The sequence below is a fragment of the Sycon ciliatum genome, chromosome 13 (genome assembly GCF_964019385.1).
Source record: "Sycon ciliatum chromosome 13, ocSycCili1.1, whole genome shotgun sequence".
Classification (NCBI taxonomy): domain Eukaryota; kingdom Metazoa; phylum Porifera; class Calcarea; order Leucosolenida; family Sycettidae; genus Sycon; species Sycon ciliatum.
In genome coordinates, this window is record NC_088655.1 from 13,077,505 (window position 1) to 13,100,684 (window position 23,180).

General features: G+C 48.7%; 3 protein-coding genes across 3 annotated transcripts; 1 reads left to right on the plus strand and 2 right to left on the minus strand.

The window, feature by feature from the left end:
- Positions 1 to 406: 406 nt before the first annotated feature.
- Positions 407 to 16,416, plus strand: LOC135829931 (aspartate aminotransferase, mitochondrial-like). The gene is made up of 12 exons (XM_065342318.1): positions 407 to 607; positions 2,315 to 2,468; positions 4,198 to 4,326; positions 4,947 to 5,006; positions 5,553 to 5,626; positions 6,549 to 6,636; positions 6,944 to 7,088; positions 8,913 to 9,023; positions 10,032 to 10,197; positions 13,308 to 13,384; positions 14,497 to 14,570; positions 15,565 to 16,416. Exons 1-12 carry the CDS (start codon positions 552 to 554, stop codon positions 15,685 to 15,687), a joined length of 1,257 nt encoding a protein of 418 aa, XP_065198390.1. The 5' UTR covers positions 407 to 551; the 3' UTR covers positions 15,688 to 16,416.
- A 1,036-nt stretch (positions 16,417 to 17,452) lies between these two features.
- Positions 17,453 to 19,231, minus strand: LOC135830069 (coatomer subunit delta-like). Its single transcript, XM_065342456.1, has one exon. It carries the CDS (start codon positions 19,138 to 19,140, stop codon positions 17,617 to 17,619), a length of 1,524 nt encoding a protein of 507 aa, XP_065198528.1. The 5' UTR covers positions 19,141 to 19,231; the 3' UTR covers positions 17,453 to 17,616.
- Positions 19,232 to 20,219: 988 nt separating this feature from the next.
- Positions 20,220 to 22,666, minus strand: LOC135829044 (arylsulfatase B-like). The gene has a single exon (XM_065341450.1). The coding sequence runs from the start codon at positions 22,278 to 22,280 to the stop codon at positions 20,787 to 20,789; it is 1,494 nt and encodes a 497-aa protein (XP_065197522.1). The 5' UTR covers positions 22,281 to 22,666; the 3' UTR covers positions 20,220 to 20,786.
- Positions 22,667 to 23,180: the final 514 nt, after the last annotated feature.

Genomic DNA, 23,180 nt, shown 5'->3' on the forward strand with positions numbered 1-23,180 from the left:
TGTGGCACACGCAGAGAAAGTGCGTACGGATTTGCTGGGTATCGATCAACTGCATGCAGAAAACTGCCAAATATGGAAGGGGAAATTCCCAGTACACATTCCACGTGACTTCTCTAGGTGAAACGTAGAGCAGAACAGCATTTCTTTACGTTACGGGAACGCGAAGAAAGTTCGCGTGATTCTTTGCGTCGCGTTCCCAAAACGTAGAGCAGAACCTCCCTATATGAGCTTATGCATTTTTATGAGTTATGACTCTGAGCACGCGCTCACTTGCTGAAAAACACGTGCTCAACAAACCAGTGCATGCAGCATCTACATAGCATGCAGTTTCAAAAAAATTATTGACGTGCATGCATCGCATGTGCGTGTTGCATTTGGACGTGTGTACGAGTTGTGCATGCTCCTTCTACCAAAAAATTAATACATGTGGAAAAGTTAGTTTCGTTTGTTCAATTCAAGGACCAGTGCCCAAGCTTTGGAACTACTTTTCGTTCGTTCCGTTTGCAAGGTCGGTTTTGTCTTGACACTCATCAACATCACAAACTCTCAGAATGCAGTGTGTCGCGAGAAAATCCCTGATGGCGTCTCGCCACCTACGTTGTGCTAGGTAAAACAATTTGATTACTTTGTATTTTTGAACCTTTAGCACGTGTGTTGATGGTGTGTTATGTCACGAAGAGAAGGGAAGAAGGGTGATATCATTCTGGAGGGGCATCATGGATGCCCTCAGCATTCTGCTCAACTTAGTTTCCAGTCGTTGGCCCTTTAAATTCAGCATATAATTATATCCTTTTTAAATACTGTAGTCAACTTGAATATTATTTTTTGACATATTTTTTAGACACCCATGCTGTAGTTGTCACCCCGCCACGGGGTACCATGATCATGATACTGTGTGCATATGTATTTGTACTGTTGCAAAAGAAGGATCTACGAGCGGGATTCGAACCCAGCACCCCTGTCTTTCCGGGGCAGTGCCCTACCGATTATTATAGGCTACCGGGGATCACACACACCCGTAGGTCCTTTTTGCTACAGTACGTAATTGTGGACAGGTTGAGTTAGGGTTGTGGATTGCTAGTTTAACTGTTACCAGTTCACACAGCTCACATGCGTAACATGGGTTGTGGATTGCTAGTTTAACTGTTACCAGTTCACACAGCTCACATGCGTAACATGTGTTGTGTTGATGGCGGGCTGTACAGCTTAAATATTGCCACGTGGAGACTATGAAATAGATCAAAGCATTAGAAGGTCCCTGCACAATTTTGGCTTCAGACAAACATTGCATACGTCTTAGCCGTATAGATGCTTGGCATATGGACGGCCCGCCGTGCTGCATTCGAGTGACCCACATTTAGTGGATGGGTGGAGAGCAATTTGTGCACCAAGCGTATACGAAAACAGCAAATGTCCGTCACCACACGCCTTAGGGACAACACAGCCACTTGTCCTTTTTGCTGGAGCTAAAGGACACCTAGGAAGCCATTCTGATTCCACATGAGTGTTTGCACCGACCGTGGTGTTGTATTCCATCCTTCCACATCTGCTTCAGTGCCAAGCAAGCCTGCTGCGCTGCGCGCATTTTCCACTCATTTGAATATTGAGAGCAGTGCCGCCTACGGTCCATATGCAAAATGTCTTTTTTTGCAAAGCATGATGTGTCCCTTTTCTGGCCAAAAAATTGAAATAATTGTGGTACGTTTTATACCGTACAATTCTTACCTGGATGTTAGTACATATTGTTAGATTGACAGCATGAAACAAGGTAGAGGACACTGTGTTTGGAAACAGTGACCTTACTACAACCTTCCACGGTTGGCAGAGCCCCGGTCCATTAGGACCATTTGAACCATATGGGTGTTGAACACAGTGTCCTCCGCCTTGTTTCATGCTGTCAATCTAACAATATGTGTGAACTATAACAAGGTTTATCTAATACTAGTTTTGAACTAGTATTGGGTTATATAATACCTGGATGTTAGTACATGTATAGAGGTCATATGAATGATGTCATGGTGATGAGTCATCGGAACCACTTATGGGCACTGTGTAAAAGTCTGAGTCGGCGGTTTCCATGGTTTGCTTGAGCTAGTGCATTGCCACGACTTTGCCAACACATCTCAACTATATTGCATTCAACTTTTTTGGCTAACTTCCTTGCGGTGATCTCTGGCAACTTCTGCTTCTCTCGTCATCACTTTTCTGTGAACCTCTCAGTGAGCGATTTACATCAGGCCCGCCATTAGCTTGTTAGGGACGGTACAGCCCCAGGTTACTGTCTTTGTGCTTGTTGTGTGTGTCATGCAAACAGTGTGTGGGCAAACGTGCCCCTTGGTCCTCCTGATGCTATCCTGGGTGTGACAGAGGCATTCAAGCGTGACACCAACCCCAACAAGATGAACCTCGGCGTGGGGGCGTATCGTGATGACTCTGGAAAGCCGTATGTCCTGCCATCTGTTAGAAAGGTGAGCCATGCAGTGGGTTGATATAGCCCTGTCTCTTCATCTCATGCATACATCCCCTTTTAGACTACCCGCTGCCCCGAGTTGAAGGCCAATGGAGTGACCAGTCTGCCCCACCCATCCATCACAAACGTATGACCCGGAAAATAGTGAAATTTGGGGCGAGTTGAGGGCGAATGGACCGATTGCCATTTGTACAGATCCACGAAATCCCGTAGAATCCCGTAGACCCGGTAGGGTGTTGAATGTGCAGGACCCTATTGTGTTTTCTGCTATTTCCACTAAGAAATGGGGCCTGAAGGCATTTCATACGAAAACCTTTTTCTGACAAAGATCTAGCTAGTCATTAGTTCTAACCAAAGTGAAAAAGCTGGAAAAGCGATTGCTGGTCATTGAATTATGACGCTAAAAAGGTCAAATACGCATGCATAGCACACAATGAACACCCTATCGGGTCTACGGGAGTCTACGGTATTTCGTGGATCTGTGCAAATGGCAATCGGTCTATTCTGTCTGCGTGCATTTTCCCAGTGCATAAAGTCGAATTTGTCTCCAATGCCAGCATTGGAGTCTTTGATTATTGGTGGCAAATACAAAATGGTGATAAGTTCAATACTTATCTTTAAGTGCACTTAGCACGTCTATGACCTCTAAGCGTGATCCTGTGCTTCTTCATTTCATTCTGTGTATAAACTGTGCTTTCAAATTAGTTCTAGGCTTCTAGCCACTCATTGTTCTAAACCTCATTATGCTAGCTTGTCTCGCCACTATTCACCATAGTCGACATAGTGATAAATTTCACCCCCGCTGATGCGTTATTTTCTTCCGATAATATGTTCTTTCTTTCTCTTTCCTTCTCTTGCCATGGCTGGCTAACGCCCCCTCCTTTGCAATGGCTTCTGCCATTGGACGGTGAAATAAAGTGAAATAAAATGATTCTAAACCTTCACTGATGAGACCTTACAGTCCGTTTCAAAACTATAGACGCGTACCTAGGCAAAAACCGTTATGCCAGCATCTATACCACATAAAATCTGTGATCACTTTGTGCATATTTTTTTCCAAATAATTTTAATTGGGCGTCTGTTATCCAATCGTTTAGAAACTATATGGAGCGGTCCTGAGCAATATTCCGAAAACTATTCTCAAAAAGTTCCAGCCAAATTTGAAATATTTCAAAAACCCTACGCGTCTATAGTTTTGAAATGGACTGTAGTGGTCGAAACAGCGCTGCATGGAGAAAATATTATTTGTCAGTATCTACAGCTTGGAGATGAATAGAGCATGCAGCGCTAGCACTACTATGAATAGAGCATGCAGCGCAGCCCTAGCACTACTATGAATAGAGCATGCAGCGCAGCCCTAGCACTACCCACACTGTTCTATCTGCTCACACGCGGCGCTATTCACGAGGTTAGATTTCTCTGGCCAGAACTGTAGCTCAGTTGGTTAGAGCATTGCTCGCGAATAGCAAGGCCCCTGGTTCGAGTCCCGGTGGTGTGACTGATGGTTTTTTCTTTCTTTCATATCTGGCTTGCAAGTGTTGAGTTTCGGAGAGAAAAGAGCAGTACGAGGCATGTGGCCTCTAATTTCCTAATACTCAGAACTGTACATACGAAACTATTCAAGCTGCAGGGCGCACTACCACGCTATTAGACTGTACGATTCTGCATTGAAGTCTTCTTTTTGTAATCATGGTACCTTTGATTGTGTTGTTGTTTTTATCGCGTAGGCTGAGCAGTTGTTGCTTGCGCGCAACCTGGACAAGGAGTATCTGCCAATTTCAGGTCTGGCCTCGTTCACCGGTGCGTCGGCCCGTCTGGCGTTTGGTGGAGACAGCTCGGTCATCAAGGATGGTTTGGTGAGCTTTATACTACAGTGCGGGGCTCATGACATCCTGGCGTGTGGGTCACGTTTGCACCCTGCACCAGTTCACATATACCCACCATATGTACGTGGGGAAACGACAGCAGTCGATTGGGTTATCCAATTCAAATAAAATACTACTACAGTGCTGCTCAATGAAACCCAGTCGCGTCGCTCAAATGCGCGCCGGGCGTTGCGCAGCCCTAGACCTGCAAACACTGGGCTGTGAAATGGTGCAAGGCGCCAACTAGAGTGACGCGACTGGGATTTCATTGAGCAACACTGTACTTCTACTACATATTGTGTTGGTAGGTCTAGGTCTGCACAGCGCCCCGTGCGTACTGGACTCGCGCGGTTGGATTTCATTGAGCCGCACTGTACTTCGACATCTATCCTGCTTTTCCTTCCAGAAGTTTATAGTCGGTAGAAACCTACGAAGGGGACGTGTTGCTGCTTCCACAGCGCTGGGTAATGGAAAACAGAATGCGGCCTGCGTGCAGAGCCACGGTTTTTGCTGAACTGCCTTGGAATGTGCTTTTACTGGAGACGTGCCTTGGTTACCATGGTTACTAATATGACAGTGTGCGTGTTTGTTTGTTCTTTGATCGCGTGCAGAACTCGACCGTTCAGACTATTTCTGGCACCGGTGCATTGAGCATTGGAGCTCACTTCCTGGTAAGTCGTGTGGTGGTACATGCGGTAGTCTGTTCATGCCCGACTGTCGGCGAATGGGGTTTATTTCTTCTGTGTATGATCTGCATGTTTTCCTGTTCCATTGAAGGTTTGTACATGCAGATTTATTATAGCAATAAAAACGGATAAACTGCCCACTCATATTCTACACACATCAAGGCAAGGGTAGGTTGGTTGTGTTCCAAGAACGTTTTCTGGCGATTCTTGGAACACTACCCACCTACTTTGCCTTGATGTGTGTATGGAATATGAGTGCGCAGTTTTATTATCCTTTTAAATTTATATACTTCAAGTAATTAAATTGTTGTCTCCACGTAGGTTATTTTCTAGATTTTCCTCTTTTTTTCCGGATGACGTTGAGGAGCCACGTTTTCCTCTATGTTGCATTGGGAAGTCGATTTCTGTACTTCTGCTTGCCTGTTCATATGCACTGGTGTGTGCATGTGTGTCTGTGTATGTGTGTGTACTTCCAAGTATGTGTGCTCGTACGTTCACATGTTCAACTATTCATTTGTTTGTGGTTTACAGAAGCGATTCTTCCCACACTCGAAGAAGGTTTTCTTCCCGACGCCGACCTGGGGCAATCACGGTCCCATTTTCAAGTGAGTCATGCTCTTCATACAATCGTATACTTACATGAACTTTCCTGTCACCCAAGGCCAGTTGCAGTGCCATCAACCAGTATGATACTCAGGGCTCAAAAATCACGAAGTAACCAGTGGTGCCGCAACTGGTGCGCCTTTTAGGGCGTGCACAGCCAAAGTGTTCTTGGATCAATTTGTACTCAGTAGTCAAAGGTTTCTGATCGATATTGCAATTCTTCCAGTACATGTCTACAGCTGTAGGTACAGCTAGCCACAAGTACAAGTGGCTTTGCACACTGGCACTCGATTCTAGCTTCACAGCGGATACTGAACTGCGATCCCTAGCCTAGGCCATTCGGTAGGCCCTAACAGTCACATGTACATGTTGAACACGAAGGGGGGGGGGGTACATGCCCCCCCCCCCCCCCCGTGTGCCCCTTACGCCTACGCAGCCGACTAGGCACCAAGTGTTCGCCAAGAATGGAGAAAGACTCGCTCTGGACACAAGAGACGTGTACATTTGAATATGGTAGCAGCGGGGTATGCACATGCATGCATGCATGCTGCACTACTGTAGGGTCCGCTCGCTCGATTACTGAGAGGCATTGTACAGCGTTGCATCGCATGTGCGACTCCTTCCTATGGAGTAACTCATCTTTTTGAGTACCAAAAATACGAGGAGAAACATCCACGTGTATATTTCTCCTCGTGCTCTTGAAATAATCTGTACTCACCAGTGAAAGCCCATGACATTCGGTATGCGTACACAATGTGTGTGTGTGCGTGTGTGTGTGTGTGTGTGTATGTGTGCTGAAATGTTGTGTGTGTTTGTGTGCGCACACATTTCTATGTGCACATGTGTGTGTGTGTGTGTGTGTGTGTGTGTGTGTGTGTGTGTGTGTGCGTGCGTGCGTGCGTGCGTGTACATGTACATGTACAGGACAGCAGGGCTGGAAGTTGGAAGCTATCGCTATTACGACGCTGGTACTTGCGGCTTTGACTTTGCAGGTGCTTGCCAAGACTTGGAGGTAAGCACACGTTTCTCTCATGGGCACATGATCAACATGCTAACGACCCCGACCCCCTGGGGGGGGGGGTATGGTTAGTAGTGGTTGTCAATTTTCAGGCTTGGAATTTGAAGAGTGGAGTAATCCGAGCACAGCTTGCAATGCTTACTGCTTGGGCGTAGATCATCACTACCAGTACCTCTTGCGGTGGTTGCCTAAAGTGTGTGTGTGCACGCGCGCGCGCGTGTGTGTGTGTGTGTGTGTGTGTGTGTGTGTGTGTGTGTGTGTGTATGTGGTGTATCATTTCTTATCTGTGTGGTTGGTTCAGGCTCTGGATGAGCACACAGTGGTTGTACTCCATGCCTGTGCACACAACCCCACTGGCGTGGACCCCACACCGGAACAGTGGAAGCAGCTTGCTGAGATTGTCAAGAAGAAGAATCTCTTCCCATTCTTCGACATGGCCTACCAAGGTACTACTATCTAGTGCCAGTACATGTACTATCTTTGCACGTCGTACTGGTTTGCCGCTGTGTATTGTCTACAGTACTGCCGGGCGCCGAAGAACGACCAGGCTAGAATTTCACCATGCACAGCATACGAATGTATACACGGTAACTCAACTGTGCATAGACTGTAATACATGTAACATGAAAATTAAAACGGTCTAGGCTAGGAGGCTGACCCCCTCAGTTCTTCGGCGACCGGCAGTGCTGTAGTGCATGTAAATCTGAGAGCTAACACATCACTAGTTTGAGTGTACTGCTGTTGTTGACATTGAAATCTGTTGAGAAGTCAAGCAGCCACGGGGCGCTGGCCTTGCAACCGTGTGCACTGCTCCCTTTAGTGCTGGTCCATTGCTGGTTACCTTGCGTGTAGCTAGCGGTAAGCAAGTAAGGCCGCCGGCCCTGGTCATTGCAGCGGATGTCAATGTCCAGAACAGTAGCAGTGACATCCTGGCTTCACGGCCTGGCATTGTTTTCCTCTGTGTGTGTGTGTGTGTGTGTGTTTGGTTTGTCCGTCAGTTCGTCGAAAACACAATTCATGGTAGTTGGTGTTGGTATTTCCCCGGAGGACAGGATGCCGATGGACATGGGTGGCGACAGCATTTCGTATGTTGAATCGTTTGTGTACTTGGGCTCCCTCATCACGCCAGACACCCGATCCTCACCTGACGTCCAGCGACGGATTGCCAATGCGGCAAAGGCGTTTGGCTGCCTCCTACCAGTGTTCCGGGATACCAGCTTGACGGTGGCAACAAAGCGTCATTTGTACACAGCCTGTGTTCTGTCGGTTTTACTCTACGGTGCTGAGTCATGGGCTCCGCTTCGGCACGACTTGGATCTGCTGGACAACTTTCACCACCGGTGCATTCGCTCCATCTTATGTGTATCTCGGCGTCAGCAATGGGAGGAGAAAATCTCATCGGCAACGCTCCGTGCGCGCTGGGGTGACACTACACCGGTGTCAGACCTTGTTCGGCGTCGGCGGTTGGAATGGCTCGGGCACGTCGCGCGCATGCCTGCAGACCGTGCTCCCGTCCAGATTTTGTTTGGAAGGTTGAGTGGTCGTCGCCCTCCTTGTGGTCCCCGGCGGCGCTGGAAAGACGTTGTCCAGAGAGACATGAGGGCAGCTGGCGTGGATTCCTGGTTTCAGAATGCCCAAGACCGGCAGAACTGGAGGATGTTCCTTGCTGAGCCACCACCGCACACAGATGATTCGCCACCTTTGCGCTGCTTGCTGTGTGCCAGAGACTTCCGCCGCCGTAACGACATGGCCCGACACAAGTGCATTGCCCAGCGGAAGTTGCCTGTGTCACAACAGAAGGGTGCCAGGCAATGTATGAAGTGCATGCGGTGGTTGGGGAGCGCTGGAGGACTGGCTGTGCATCGCTGTCCTGTGTCCACGGATGTCCCCACTGTATCCATTCGCCATGAATCTGACTCTTTGCGATGTGATGTTTGTCGCCGCTCTTTCCGCTCTCGTTCTGGTTTGAGCCGTCATCACTGTGACCGTGCGAAACGGATGTCACGTGCAGCCAGGAACACCTGCCGTCATGAATGCGAGCATTGCGAAAGACGGTTCTCAAGGCCACAGGACTTGCAACGCCATGCCAAATATTGTTGACTTTGCGATTTCTCTCTCTTCTCTTCTCTCTTCTTGTCGTTGTCTCCCGCTTCTGGGAGCGGCGTGGCCCGATAGGGTAGCTGTACATAGTAGTAGTAGTAGTAGTAGTAGTGTGTGTGTGTGTGTGTGTGTGTGTGTGCGTGCGTGTGTGTCTGTCTGTCTGTTTGCAGGTTTTGCCAGTGGTGATGCCACCAGAGATGCGTTTGCCGTGCGTTACTTCACCGAGAACAACATTCCCCTCATCCTTGCACAGTCGTATGCCAAGAACATGGGTCTCTATGGTAAGTAACACACACACACCATTGGACCATTGGACGTCCATCGCCGGAGGCGATGATAGCGATGCTACAGCAGAAGACATAGCAGCTAACACACACACGCACACGCACAAACATTTGCTCTGATGTTCCTTTCAAATTTATCCACTGCTGAGTCGTTTACTCCCTACTCTTTTTGTAGTTTTAGTGGAAATATTGCTACATGTACTCATTTGTCACTTGCTGTGGAAACAGTGTCATCATATGCCTTGTCCCTGTCATTTCCCCATCAGAACGTACAGCAAAACCTGTGACTAACGACCACCCCTTGGGGCCAGAGAAAGCGGTGTTTAGTGGCAGGTGATCCTTAGAGGTTTGAACCGCACAACCATAATGTGAGATCGTCCGTGCCTGTTGAAGTTGTCTGTTGTACCAGGCTGGTCGCTAGTCACGGTGGTCTTTAGTTACAGGTTTTACGGTACGTAATTCAGAGCTGCAGATGTTGCCCGGTCTCGGACCGCCCAAATACACACAAGGTGTGAGTGTGCCTGTAGTGTGGTAAAGATCTGCCTCCACGGATGGAGCACTCTTGGAGCCGTGGTGCTACAGTTGCTCTCACTGAAATCCCACTCGAAGTGCAAATCTGGCGCCCTGGATCCTGTTCCAATTACATCACTGTACTTGTACAGGCGTGTCACACACGGCACGATCAGTGCGACCATGGTCGTACCACTTTTCATCCAGGATGGTACGCCCAGAGCCCCTGTAGAGCGCTAAAACGTGCACTGTTGGCCGGAAAATCCACGATTTTTCCTCCGCGTGACATCCCCCGGTCCCCCAATCGTACCACTCCCCACCGCCCTGTGACGCCCCTGGTGTACATGGGTATGTCCAGCAGCATTCAAATCACTTCCAGGGTGTCAAGGGTTGTGCAAGTTCAGGGCGCCAAATATGCACTTTTGCTCAGATTTTCACAAACACCGCCGTACTGACGGGTTCATGTTTCTGTCTTTAAAAATGTTTTTTTTTCAGGTGAGAGAGCCGGCGCGTTCACCGTCATTTCAGCCAATCCCGAAGAGCAGAAGGCGGTGGAGTCACAGTTGAAGATCATTATCCGTGCTCTGTACTCCAACCCGCCTCGCAACGGTGTGCTCATTGCCTCTGAGCTCCTCAACAACGAGGAATTGAGACAGCAGTGGTAGGTTGCAGGAGTTGTGCATAGAATGGTATCACATCTATCTCATGACCAACACACAGGGCAGCCATGTTTGTTCCAGCTCGACTCCTGCTGCATCTATGGGTCATGTGATGTCGGCCATGTTGGTTCCAGCTCCAGTCACCGGTTGCATTTATGGGTCACATGACGTCGGCCATGTTGGCTCCACTGTCCACATGACATGGTCACTTTCTGCACAAATCTAGTCACATGACCAAGAGATGTGAACACCACTGTATAGTATAGGATGCTCTAGCCAGTCCAATACATGTACATGTACAATGCAAGACTAAATGTCGATTTGTCTAGCCGTTCACTACGTTCAACATCCATGGACCAAATTTTCCACGAGACGAACTGTTTTTCTGTTGGGCGAAATGTTTCACCGACTAAATTTTCTACTTTTTACGGTAGCTGTTTTTGGAATGTGCGCTGTTATATTCGCCAGAATAAGATCGACAGAGAACTACATGAGCAAGAGCACAATTTATTACATCTATACTTCAGAACGACAAGGAAGGAACTATTCGAAATCAGGAAACCAATAACTGACATAGCTGGTGTACGGGCCAACGGTCGCTGGCAGAGTACGCGCTTTCTTTCAAACACTACAGAATAATGTACACATGGCAAAGCAGTTGACAAAAGTGTACAGTGCATGCATGTATAATGCGTAGTACACACGGAGCAGCGTATGGCGTACAGATCATGTACAGACAGGCTATGGATTCAAACATAGCACTCCTCCTCCTCTAGACAATAAACGGCATGAGGAGTGGAATGCTGTTGCTATTAAAACAAAAAGAACTACTGCATTGCAACATAGAACACAGTACAAGTAAGGCTCACAGAACAATTAACGCAACGGAATGAGCTGTACTAGAATCATGACAGGGCTGTTAGCGTCATCCCAATTCTTCAATCAAGCGTTGACGGGGCCGATGCTGTCTGGAGGATCGGCGTGGCGACTGTGCTGGCTTAGCCTCAGACGATGTGGACTGGGATTGAGCGACTTCGATGTCTGCATCGGGCTCAAGTGCTGGCTTGACAGCTGGTACAGCGGGAGCTGGCTCTGCTGGTGCAGTGACTGGTGCAGGTGCTGTAGAAAGCTCGCGGAAATCAACGGTCGGTAGCGGTTGCAGTTCGGTCTGTTCAATCTCCTCTTCCCTCTCAGACTCTGCCATGCGATGGTGGTCAGAATGCACATGTCGCGTCTGTTCACTGGTACGGACAATGTACGATAGTGGACCAAGACGCTCGGCGGCGATAGTACCGTGAATCCACTTTGGACCATTGTCATTGCGAGTGTTTAGAACTGCTACAGCATCACCGGGAGTGTAATCCCTCTTTGTTGATGAAGCTGTATTCTGACGCTGGGTACTACTGAAATTTGGCTTCAGCAGGGAGAACTTGACATTGGGGGACTTCTTAAACACCAAGCTTGCAGGCGTCACTTGTGTTGTCGAGTGCGATGTGTTGCGTTACGCGAACACAAAGCGGTGGAGCTGGGTGCTGGCTGACACATTGTCCGGGCGAGTACGCAGTGCCTTCTTCAACTCTTGGACGCAACTTTCTACTTGTCCATTGGAGCCAGGACGGTACGGCGGTGTGCGCTTTTATGACTGATTCCGTTCTCCAAACAGAATTGGCGGAGCAGATGTGACATGAATTGCGGACCATTGTCGCTGACCATGGTCTTCAGGATGCCGTACGTTGACAAGAACGACAGTAGGCACTCCAGGGTCTGGTGGGTTGTCGTTGAAGACATCTTGTAGACACTGTGCCGCTGTGAGTAGGCGTCTACAAGCAGAAAGTAGTGCTGGTCGTCGTGCTCGGCAAAGTCGACATGCACTCTTTCAAAGGGCTTGGAGGGATATATCCAGGGATGCGGTGCTTCCTTGGGCGGAGCGTCAGCGGTGTCTTGGCACTTGCGGCATCAGCGGTAGGCTTGTAGAGCGTCAGGGGTGTCGGCGGGCAAACCGAACTGAAGATACTGCATGATGCGTGAGATAACAACATCGTCTTTGCTGGCTGCGGCAACATCAGCAGCGGAGACAGGTAGAGATTCACATGGATCACGTTCATGTACAGACAAACTATGGATTCAAACATAACATCCGCTATGATAGCCTGGGCACAGACCGTAGAGAATGTTCGTTCTCAGTGGCCAGGTCACATGCATGCCAGTCCAATGCATGATGCATGCCAGTCCAATGCATGATACATGCATGCCAATCCAATGGATGATACTTTATTTAGTTCAAAAGTGCATGCATGGTAGTCTTGTGGATAACACATGTATGCTAGTCCAGTGCATGATGTATGTATGCTAGTCCAGAGGGTGATACATGCATAGCAGTCCAGAGGGTGATGCATGCATAGCAGTCCAGAGGGTGATGCATGCATAGCAGTCCAGAGGGTGATGCATGCATGCATGCATGCATGCCAGTCCAGTGCATAATTAGAAATGCGGAACTCATCAGGCAGCTGTGTGTGTTTCGAAGTCATTCCGATAGGTTAAATCGTTTGTTCTGTCTGCACAGGATAAATTTGTTTCCGAACTGCAGTGCATTGGGTACTGTATGAACTGGGAGTGCAACCGCAGCACCACAGTCATATGCCTGGCTTAGCTGGCTACCATCATCCTACTTGAATGCAATGGACTGGCTACCGTACTTCCGCACATATAAGCGCATGTGCTTATGTCTGGACATAAGCGCACAACCCCCCCAATTATAAACGCATGCGCCTATGTGTGCACACTATTGGTGAAACCGTGAAACACCCGGGAGCTGAATATACTGCTAAGTATTGTGATAACACCGTTGTTTATGACACAGACAAACCTTTATTGCACATATAAGCGCATGGGCTTCTACCCGAACATGTTCACACGGCAACAATTCTTTTTGTTGCTAATTTTCACTTATAAGCCCATGCGCTTTTATGTGGGGAAGTACGGTACGATCTAATGTGTGTGTGTGTGTGTGTGTGTGTGTGTGTGTGTGTGTGTGTGTGTGTGTGTGTGTGTGTGTGTGTGTATATGCATATGTCTGTTGTGTTCTCTGCTCACGCGTGTCTGCTCCCTGTAGGCTGGCAGAGCTGAAGGGCATGGCTGACCGCATCATCACAATGAGAACAGGTCTACGTGATGGTCTGACTAAGCTAGGTTAGTAGCATGCAGCAAGTACCGTTTACGGTTGCGCTCGCTGAAATCCAACTCCAAGTGCAACCCTGACACCCAGGACCAGCTGTTCCGATTACATCACTGTACTTCTGCATGTGTGTGTTCAGCCACATTCGTACCACTTCCAGGGCGTTGAGGGCGCCGAATAATAATGAAATGAGTAGTAGTATGTCCACTCAAAGTCGCCCACGGGGTGCGCGGTAGACCAAGGTACCCATAACGTGGAGGTCCAGATAAGAGAGATATGAGTGTATTGTGTGTGTCTGCAGCTACATACACACACACACACACACACACACACACACACACACACACACACACACACACACACACACACACACACACACACACACACACACACATGGATCTCTTTTTACGGTACGCACAGTACTGGTGAACCAGCATGATCCCACCAGCTGACGAGATTAGGAGGTAAAAGAGAAATCAGATACTGTAAGTCAACAAATATTCGACGCATATTTTTTTTGGCTATTTTCGGCCTGGTCATGTTTGGCCGAAAATTTGTTTTGTATGGTTCAGTGTGACAGTGTGTCCGACGGCAGCAGTTCAGGCCGAAAATTTGATCCGGCCGAAATTTGAATGGGCCGAAAATTTGTCAACTTACAGTAAGCGAGGTCTGACTGTGTCAGAAAGCAATCTGCTGCAAGGTGGTGGTTGCTACTTGGTAGCTGTGTCCTCTCCTCTTACTCGTCCAGCTCTGTTGTAGCCTCACTACATGGTGTGTAGTATGTGCTTGTGTCAGTGGCCACCACCCACACTTTGTTCCATCCTAGCGGCCATTGAGCTGACTTGACTGTGTGTGGGTGTGGGTGTGGGTGTGTGGGTGTTGCCTAACAATCATGAATAACCACGAAACCTGACTTGCAGCAGAGCTTCCTCTCTCTTTACTGTGTACAAATCCTCATGTTTGTGTACATGTGTGTGTGTCTGTGCCTATTGTCTCTGTGGGTGCGTGCGTGCGTGCGCGCTTGTGTGTGTGTGTGTGTGTGTGTGTGTGTGTGTGTGTGTGTGTGTGTGTGTGTGTGTGTGTGTGTGTGTGTGTGTGTGTGTGTGTGTGACCATGGCTGGTTCAGGTTCAGCGCGTGACTGGAGTCACATCACCAATCAAATCGGAATGTTCTGCTTCACTGGGCTCGATGCTGGCCAGGTGAGTGAGATCAAATTGACAAGAGCCCTGCGTGTACTGTTTGTCCCTGCTGCTGCTGCTGCTGCTGCTGCTACTGCTGCTGCTGCTGCTGCTGATGATGATGATGATGATGATGATGATGCTGCCTTACTACTTGCAACCCTGTGCCATGTCCACACTCAAGACTACCGACGATAGAACTTCCCTGATGATGGGCCAGGCACGAACATTTGCTGTCGTATAATTGATTTGATTCGCAGCAAAAGAGAATGTTGTTGGAGGTGAGGAGTGAAGGTTTATACACATATACTGTGTATGATATACACATGTGGAAGTGTAAGTTAGAGTTAGTGGACAATAAGAAAGACGATAGAACTGCATCGAAATAGGGGTTTTACTAGGGGTCGTCACAAAAGTTTGTTGTCGTCCCTGAAACGAACATCATTCGTTTATGGGGAGGGGTGCGAGCCAAAATCACAAGTCGACCGACACTGTACCGGTGCATGCATGCGATATTCGTCGCCCAGCATAGCAAGCTGCATTCGTTTCAGAGGGAGGGATCCGAGTACGAAATGAACGATGTTCGTTTCAGGGACGACAACAAACTTTTGCGATGACACCTTAACAAAGAGACAACAGGGCACAACTGAACAGGAGAAGCTCAAGACAAAGACGGACTCTGCACACACCAGCAACACGGGCATGCACATATGACAGGTACACATGATGTACAGAACACTGCTGCTGCTTCTGCTGCTGCTGCAGTTGCTGCTGCTGCTGTTGCTGCTGCTGCTGCTGCTGTTGCTGCTGCTCCTGCTGCTGCTGCTGCTGCTCCTATTGCTGCTGCTGCTGCTGCTGCTGCTGCTGCTGCTGCTGCTGCTGCTGCTGCTGCTGCTGCTGCTGCTGCTGCTGCTGCTCACCCACCATTGTTATCATAGGCTTTCATCAATGGCGTCGATGTCATCAATGCCATTTTGCAATTATGGGTTTTTCTCCTCTGCCTTCACCTGCTTAGGTGGAGCGCCTGATCAAGGAGCACTCTGTGTACCTGACCAAGGATGGCCGCATCTCTATTGCCGGCGTGTCCTCAACCAATGTGGAGTATCTTGCACATGCTATGCATGAGGTGTCCAAGTAATAATCCAACGAATTACTCCGGCGGTCACCCAACGTCTTGCTTAGTAGGAGAGAAAGAAATCTTGACATGGCTGGCCTTCCGGTCACCCGGTGTGAGTTAGGCAAGCGTGTTGCAATCATAAAGTATTTGTTCTTTTTCCTCCCTCGACCAGTTAAAAATTATTAGCCCTTCATGAAAAAAATTGATATTGCTAGTCTCTGTTTCCACATTTGCTAATTCCAAGCGGGAAGCAGTCTATTTTCCCAGATTATTTCCGCCATTTTATTATGTCATGAAAAAGCATTTTCCATATTTGGATCACAACACGTAGGACGACAACAACTCGTTGGTATCTTTTTTAGACGTATCCTTTCAGCAGACCTGCTTTCCTGTACCGAGTGCTTTCCTGTACCGGGTGCCTCTGCACCGAGTGCTTTCATGCATCGGGTGCCTCTGCATCTCATTGCTTTCCTGCTCCGAGAGCCTCTGCATCTCATTGCTTTCCTGCTCCGAGAGCCTCTGCATCTCATTGCTTTCCTGCTCCGAGAGGTTCTGCAACTTATCTTGCGTGCCGCCTTCTTTTATTATCGCTGCACTGTTGCTGATTTCTCTGCTACCCTTAGGCCTCCCAGCTTTGCCACCGTCACCACTGCTGCTGCTGTTGCGACTTAGCATGTGTGTGCGTGTGCATATGTTTTTTTTTTATATTCATAGTGCTACACAGCTAGGATACTATGGAGTTGAAACTCAGTCTCTGTGTGTATTCCAATTTCCACACGCGCATGGCCTTTTATTCCCGGCCAAGCCATGCCAAAGTGTACGACGTGGTACGTCTGCAAAGACGTACGATGTAGTGTGTTTTTGACATGGGTTCAGGTGGGGCCCACGGACCTTGAGTTCGTGTGTGGGCGGGCGGCCATTACTCACATCAATCATGTGACTTAGTGACCACGTAAGCAGCCAAGTGGCGTAGGTCACGTGTGAGCAGCCACCGCTCGAATTGCTCACTGCACAACGTACAGTTGTGGCCAAAGAAATCCAACTAGCGTGCCGAAAGCAGCAGCAAGGCTCGTGCGGCACTCGGATCAGTTTTGGGAACATGCATGATGATGTAATTGAAATGGAAACGCTGCGCTACTTTTGACTCGCGGGTCGGATTTCTTTGGCCACGACTGTACACAACATGATCGCATCTACGTTGGCTTTTGCATTGGTACCGGAACTCAGGTAGTGATGGCTCTTTAATAGCCGCTATCGCTTTGCTTGTGTTCCATAGCATCATACACGTCGATCATAGGAAGATGTTCAAGTATGCAAACATGGAGCACACACTCAAACCAGTACTAAAAAAAGACATCTTAGTATCATCTCTGCTTGGAAGTATGAATCCAGAACTAAACAATATACTGCATAAAAGCACATGACAAAGAGCATAACTATCATGTAGCTCAATGCATATTTATATCAAAACATAACCAAATAAAATGTCCTACCAGTGCCTGATTATCTTTCCCACATGCACACACATACACACTTGTACTTGTTCACTGACACTAACTAGTCACAGGTGTGCCCCGGAAAAAGGGGTTAGGGGAGAGAAAGAGAGAGAGAGAGAGAGAGAGAGAGAGAGAGAGAGAGAGAGAGAGTCTGAGAGAGAGAATCCCCAACCCACACGTGAACTTCAACACTTTGTTCCCACTCCTGGGCCCGCCAAACTGCACGCACGCGCACACACACACACACGTGCACACATACATACACACCCATCCTCCATGTACCATACGTGCACTGTTCCTCTGGATCCCTTTCCTGAAGTTTACCTTTAAGGCTTTATATAATCATCAAAAACATAGCATAATATTAGAGTAAAAAATGAACTATACACATACATGTGGTAGTGTTAAAAGCAACAGCAAGCAATAGCAAAATACAACAGTGCTCAGGGGAGGCTTAATTAACTACGTACTTGTCAACGATTAAGCTGCTATCATTCGAATAGGCAATCGAACGCTCATCCTCAGAGCTCATGACGGCCGAGATGCCCAGGTGGCAGAAGGTCGATTCGGACGTGAAGCTCACGGTCACCGGGAAGAAGTCCTCTTCGCGCGCGGGAATGGTGAAGTCCAGGCTGCCCTGCTTGCTGGACGAGGAGTCGATAACGGGAATGCGCCACTCCATGACGCTGCGACGGTTCTCAAACTTGTACTCGCCATCGCAGTTGCCCACCTTGGGAGCACCGACGCCGGACGGGCACGGGATAGAGATGAGAACATCGCGAAGCTCCAGATGCTCGTTGAGCAAATCATACTCGATATTCACCTCGCATTTGCCATCGCCCAGCCCAGATGGCCAGCAGTTGATCAACAGCGGCTGATGAGACTGATCATTGGTGGCAAATCTCCACTTGAGAACTGGTACGTCGGAATTCAGCGGGAATGCCTTGCCAGCAGCCTTCAGCGCAATGATATTCTCTGATCCAAACAGCTTCTTGTCAACATTCGGATGTGTTTGGAACTGGATGGGACGATCCTCATCATTTCGAACGGCGATGCGGCACTTGGCGTTGTCCTCGCTGTTGATATTCAACAGCACAATGCCCTTGACTTCGAGACTCTCCATGCCGGAATCATGATCCGCTGTCATGCTCATGTGCTCTTCCACCTTGATGTGGACGCTTGAGCGTGCAGCTGTGGACTTGGCCGGGGCTGCTGCTTGGCGAGGTGCGTTGAAATGGCCCGTCTGACCTCCCAGCTCAGCCACAATGTCGTCAACCTGCTTTTTACCGCCCAGACGCATACCGCGGGACGCGGAGGGACCAGTGGAGCGTGGCGTGGGAGCGGGTAGACTACTCGCTGCGGCAGTGGAAGAGGATAGGCCGCTGGACGATGTTGATGACAGGCTGCTGCTAGAAGTAATGCTGACACCATACCCTGACCCTGATCGGCCACTTTTCTGCTCTGCTCGCCTTTTCATGTCTAACTCCTTAGCACGTCTCTTCATTTCCTCCTTTGCCTCTGCCTCCTGTGTGACACGAATGGCCTGATAGACCTTCTCGTCTTGGGACTCCATCTCAGTGAATGTCTTGATTTGGTTAAGGTTGACATTCTCCCGGTATCCCAGTGCCACGATTTCGTCAAATGCGAAGATCAGGTTGTATGCGTTGTCAGACACTTCTCTCTCTTCGATCACAGTGCAATACTCTGGGATCACTCGGGAGAAGAGACGCAGAGTTTCCAGGTCCTCCAAAATGTTCGACTGCTTAGTCGTTATCAGCAACATGTACAGCTTCTCCAAAGGCTGATAGACATATCGAACGCTCTCAGTTTCAACAAACGTATGTTGAGTATCGGTTTGAATGAGTTTGGAAAAGGATGACAGTAAGCCTTCGACATGGGAGCGCGTCATCTCCACAAACTGACGCGATACCAACGGCTTGCCAGCCTTGGTACACACGGCAGCCGCCAACAGCACCATCTTCCACTCCGAAATCAATTCCAAGGCAAGATCTTGATGAACAAAACACACATACACTTGAATTAGAACGGGATACTCAAAGCTAGCTTGGCTTGTCTTTTCCCCTTTCTTTTTTTGCGTCATGTCATTGTTTGTTGTTTGTGCATATGTAATATGTGTGACGTTTTTTTTTATACGTGGCGTCACAAGAATTCACGCGCTCGCCATTTTGTTGCACGTCTAGCTTGCGCGCTAGCTAGCGCTCGTTACGTCATGATACAGTACTGTACATCATTATGGACCAGGGAGTCGTAAAATACCGGTATTTTACGACTCCCTGATGTGGACGGTAGATGTCTACATGCTACAGAGTACAGTCTAGGTCTATTGCCAGTAGACATACGAGTCTCGTACTCGTAGTCTCGTACCAAGAGTACATAGGGGGTTATGTACTCTTGCTTGTACTGTTCTGTACCAGGGAGCCGCCTCCCAGGGAGTCGTATTTATCCGACTCCCTGATATGTACGACGTCAGGCAGTGCACTAGTGAGCAGGTGAGTGCGCTGTCACCACTCACAATACTAGTCAAGAATAGGGAGGTTCTGCTCTACGTTTTGGGAACGCGACGCAAAGAATCACGCGAACTTTCTTCGCGTTCCCGTAACGTAAAGAAATGCAGTTCTGCTCTACGTTTCACCTAGAGAAGTCACGTGGAATGTGTACTGGGAATTTCCCCTTCCATATTTGGCAGTTTTCTGCATGCAGTTGATCGATACCCAGCAAATCCGTACGCATTTTCTCTGCGTGTGCCACAACGTAGAGAACCCCATCTCCGCGTAGAAATCTGGAGCCAAAACACGCGAAGCCGTAGACTCTAACCCAGACACCTGCTCTCTACGTGATTTCTTTACGTTTCACGTATAGCAGAACCTCCCTAGTGTCTCGTTTGCGAAACACGTAGTAGGTTTACTACTCGGCGATTAGGCCATAATAGGGCCACCCTAGTACCCTACTCTTCGAATCAGTCCAGGGGCAGGGAGTCGGGTCGACTCCCTGGTTCGAACTGAAAAAGTCGGAGACCCGATTGTCCCCACCGGAGGGTTCGTGCTGAATAGAGCAAAACAGCCATTTGCCAAACAAGCAATTTGACCGTGTCGCCATCGTGAGAATAAAGAATAAAAGCAATTCAAAAATATTTCTAAGTTCAAAAATATAGGGATTTCAAATCAGTATAACTTTGCGGGTAATAATTATGATTTGCAGTAAACAGTAAGGAATCAGCAGTAATCGCTTCAAGGAATAGTGCGGCGAGCACTGAAGGGTCAGAATCAGCAGGTCTGGGTATCAGATTTGCCACTCACTAGCAGGGGCCGGGGTCAGACAAGCAGCCAAAGGCGACGCGACGATGCAACAATACAGCAACACCGGCACTTCACCCGTAATTACAGTTTTGCATGGTTCGCAGTAGGCTGGTTCACCGAACCACACAGTTGCCTGAGCAGGTGCATAGCCCGCATGGGGCACGTGCACCCCCCCCCCCCCCTAAAAAATTTCGACCTAGGTTCAGCATGCACATAATGACCATGAATGATATGCACCTGCCACCCTACACATATGTGGCCGTGCACCCCCTAAAAGGGGGACCGGCTGAGAGTGTTCCGGGCCGGGTTAGTCCCTCCACGGGCGCCAGTAGCCGCCCTCTGCTTTTAGCTTGTCACATGCGGTCGAATCTTGCGGTATATCACCTTCGGAGTGGTAACCCTGATCACGCGTTGACTGCGGCTCAGTCGAATACTTGTTGTAGGCGGACAGCAATCGCTCATAGATCTCTGGTTCACTCTTGGCTAGGTCCTTGGTTTCCCGAGGGTCTGCTACGATGTTGTAGAGACAGTTCGGATCACAGTTTGCCGCCACCGTGCCGTTGCTGCACGGGTAGTCCAATGGGGAGTACATCAAACCATCACATGTAGGACTCTGTGGTGCAACGATCAGCTTGTAGTCTCCCATGATCAGTGCGCCTGAGTCAGTATGGCTGAAGTTAAAGCCGAGAACAATACTCTCGTGAGGAGTTTGTGTTGTCTGCCCCGAGATGATGGGCCACACATCCAGTCCATCTACAGGGTACTTGCCCGGCCCGCTGTCTTCCGGATTGACTCCACCTAGTTTGCAAAAGGTCGGATACCAATCGGCCACGTGGATAAACCCATCGTTGTCCTTCCCTCGCATGGCCTTTGGCAAGAATCCACCGTTGACAAACGCCAGTGACCGCACACCGCCCTCGAAGAACGTCCCCTTGCAGCCCTTGAGCGGATAGTTGCTACCACTGCAGGGCGCTCCGCCGTTGTCAGCACTGACCACCATCAACGTGTCATTCCACATGCCTTTCTTTCTGAGCATCTCCACGACCGTACCAGTCACGTTGTCCGCCACACTGACCATGGCCTGGTACACACGTCTATTCTTGCACGTCGTGCTCGGGTAGATGTCCACCCAATCGTCAGGTGCTTGAAGCGGTGTATGGACATTATGCAGTGCCAGGTACAGAAAGAATGGCGTATCCGTGTCATGGTTTGTGATCATATCTACCAGGTCGTCGCGATAATGGAACGCATCGTACGAGCCGTTGCGCGGGTCGGGTTTTCCGTTCTTCCAGAAGTCGACCAGGCATCCCTCTCTCTGATTCATGTGGTTTTCGCCGCCGTTGAGAAAGCCAGACATGGTGTCAAAACCACGCACCATCGGCAAATAGTCCGACTTGAAGAATCCTTGGTGCCACTTGCCCACCATGTGTGTTGCATAGCCAGCCTGCTTCAGCTTAGCCGGGAGCATCGTCATGTTGAGATTCGTACCAGCCATGGACACGGATGGCAGGTTCCACTGATGAGCATGGTGCGGCCAACGACCCGTCAGTAGCGATGCCCTGGAGGGGCTGCAATATTTGAAGACATAATGGCGCTGTAGCACCGAGCCGGTGCGAGCCAGCGAGTCGAAGTTGGGACTGTGAATGGCCGGATTTCTGAAGCCAACGTCAGCGAAACCCCAGTCATCGACATACACGAATACGAGGTTGGGCTTACGATGGACTGGCTGTCCATTCGAACCTTCCCACGCCCCAGTAAATAGCCATACCGCCATCCAGAATATCCGCATCCGCGACCTCATGATTCTTCCCAATCGCTAGTGAAGAGGAAGTGGTGACACTGTCCAAGACGATCGGATAGGTCCTGACGAAGCGGACAGCAATAAGAATTATAATAATATTAAATTGATGTTATCATGAAATTGAATGATAATAAAGACAGTAATGTCTAAGAATGGAAGTTTATAAGCGATCGTCATCAAGTTTTTTGCCTTTGAGACTGAAAGCCGGTCACTTGGAAGGTGACACTGAATCACTCAAGACAAGTCTATGACTCAAACTCAGTGTCAATCGCATTGGGCATCATCATCAGGGAGTCAACTACCTGGACATCGCCGTCAACCGCACAGATCAGGGAAGCCAATTTTTGCGGTCATTGCTGCATCGCCATAACCAGACAACCCGGGGCTGAGCTGAAAGGTCATGATAATGGATGAAATGAGCTGCTAGTGCTACACCACGGCTCATGGCGTACAGCCCAGTACCTAACCGCAGTACCGGTATGTTTGCTATCAGTGTCACCTGTGATCAAGAAGAGTACGAGTACTACTAGTACAGTCATGTCTGTATTTCAAGTTATCACTCTCGTGATGGACTCCCATTGATTATCGCCATACCCGGATATATTATAATACAGCAGTCAAATATTCCGATATTTTACCAAGACTGCTCATATGTAGTTATTTAGGAATCGAACACATGCTTTGGTTTGTCGTGATAAATCTAATACAAGTTGACTTCAGCGCGTACTTGGTCAACTACTTATACAGTCAGACCTCGCATACTAGTAACTGCACACATCCGTTTTCCACAAAAAATATCGGGATAGGCGTGGGAACCAGATATATCGATAATCGAATACACAGTCATACTGTATGTTCATGTACATGTGTACATGGCATATGCTGTAAATTGGTAACCAA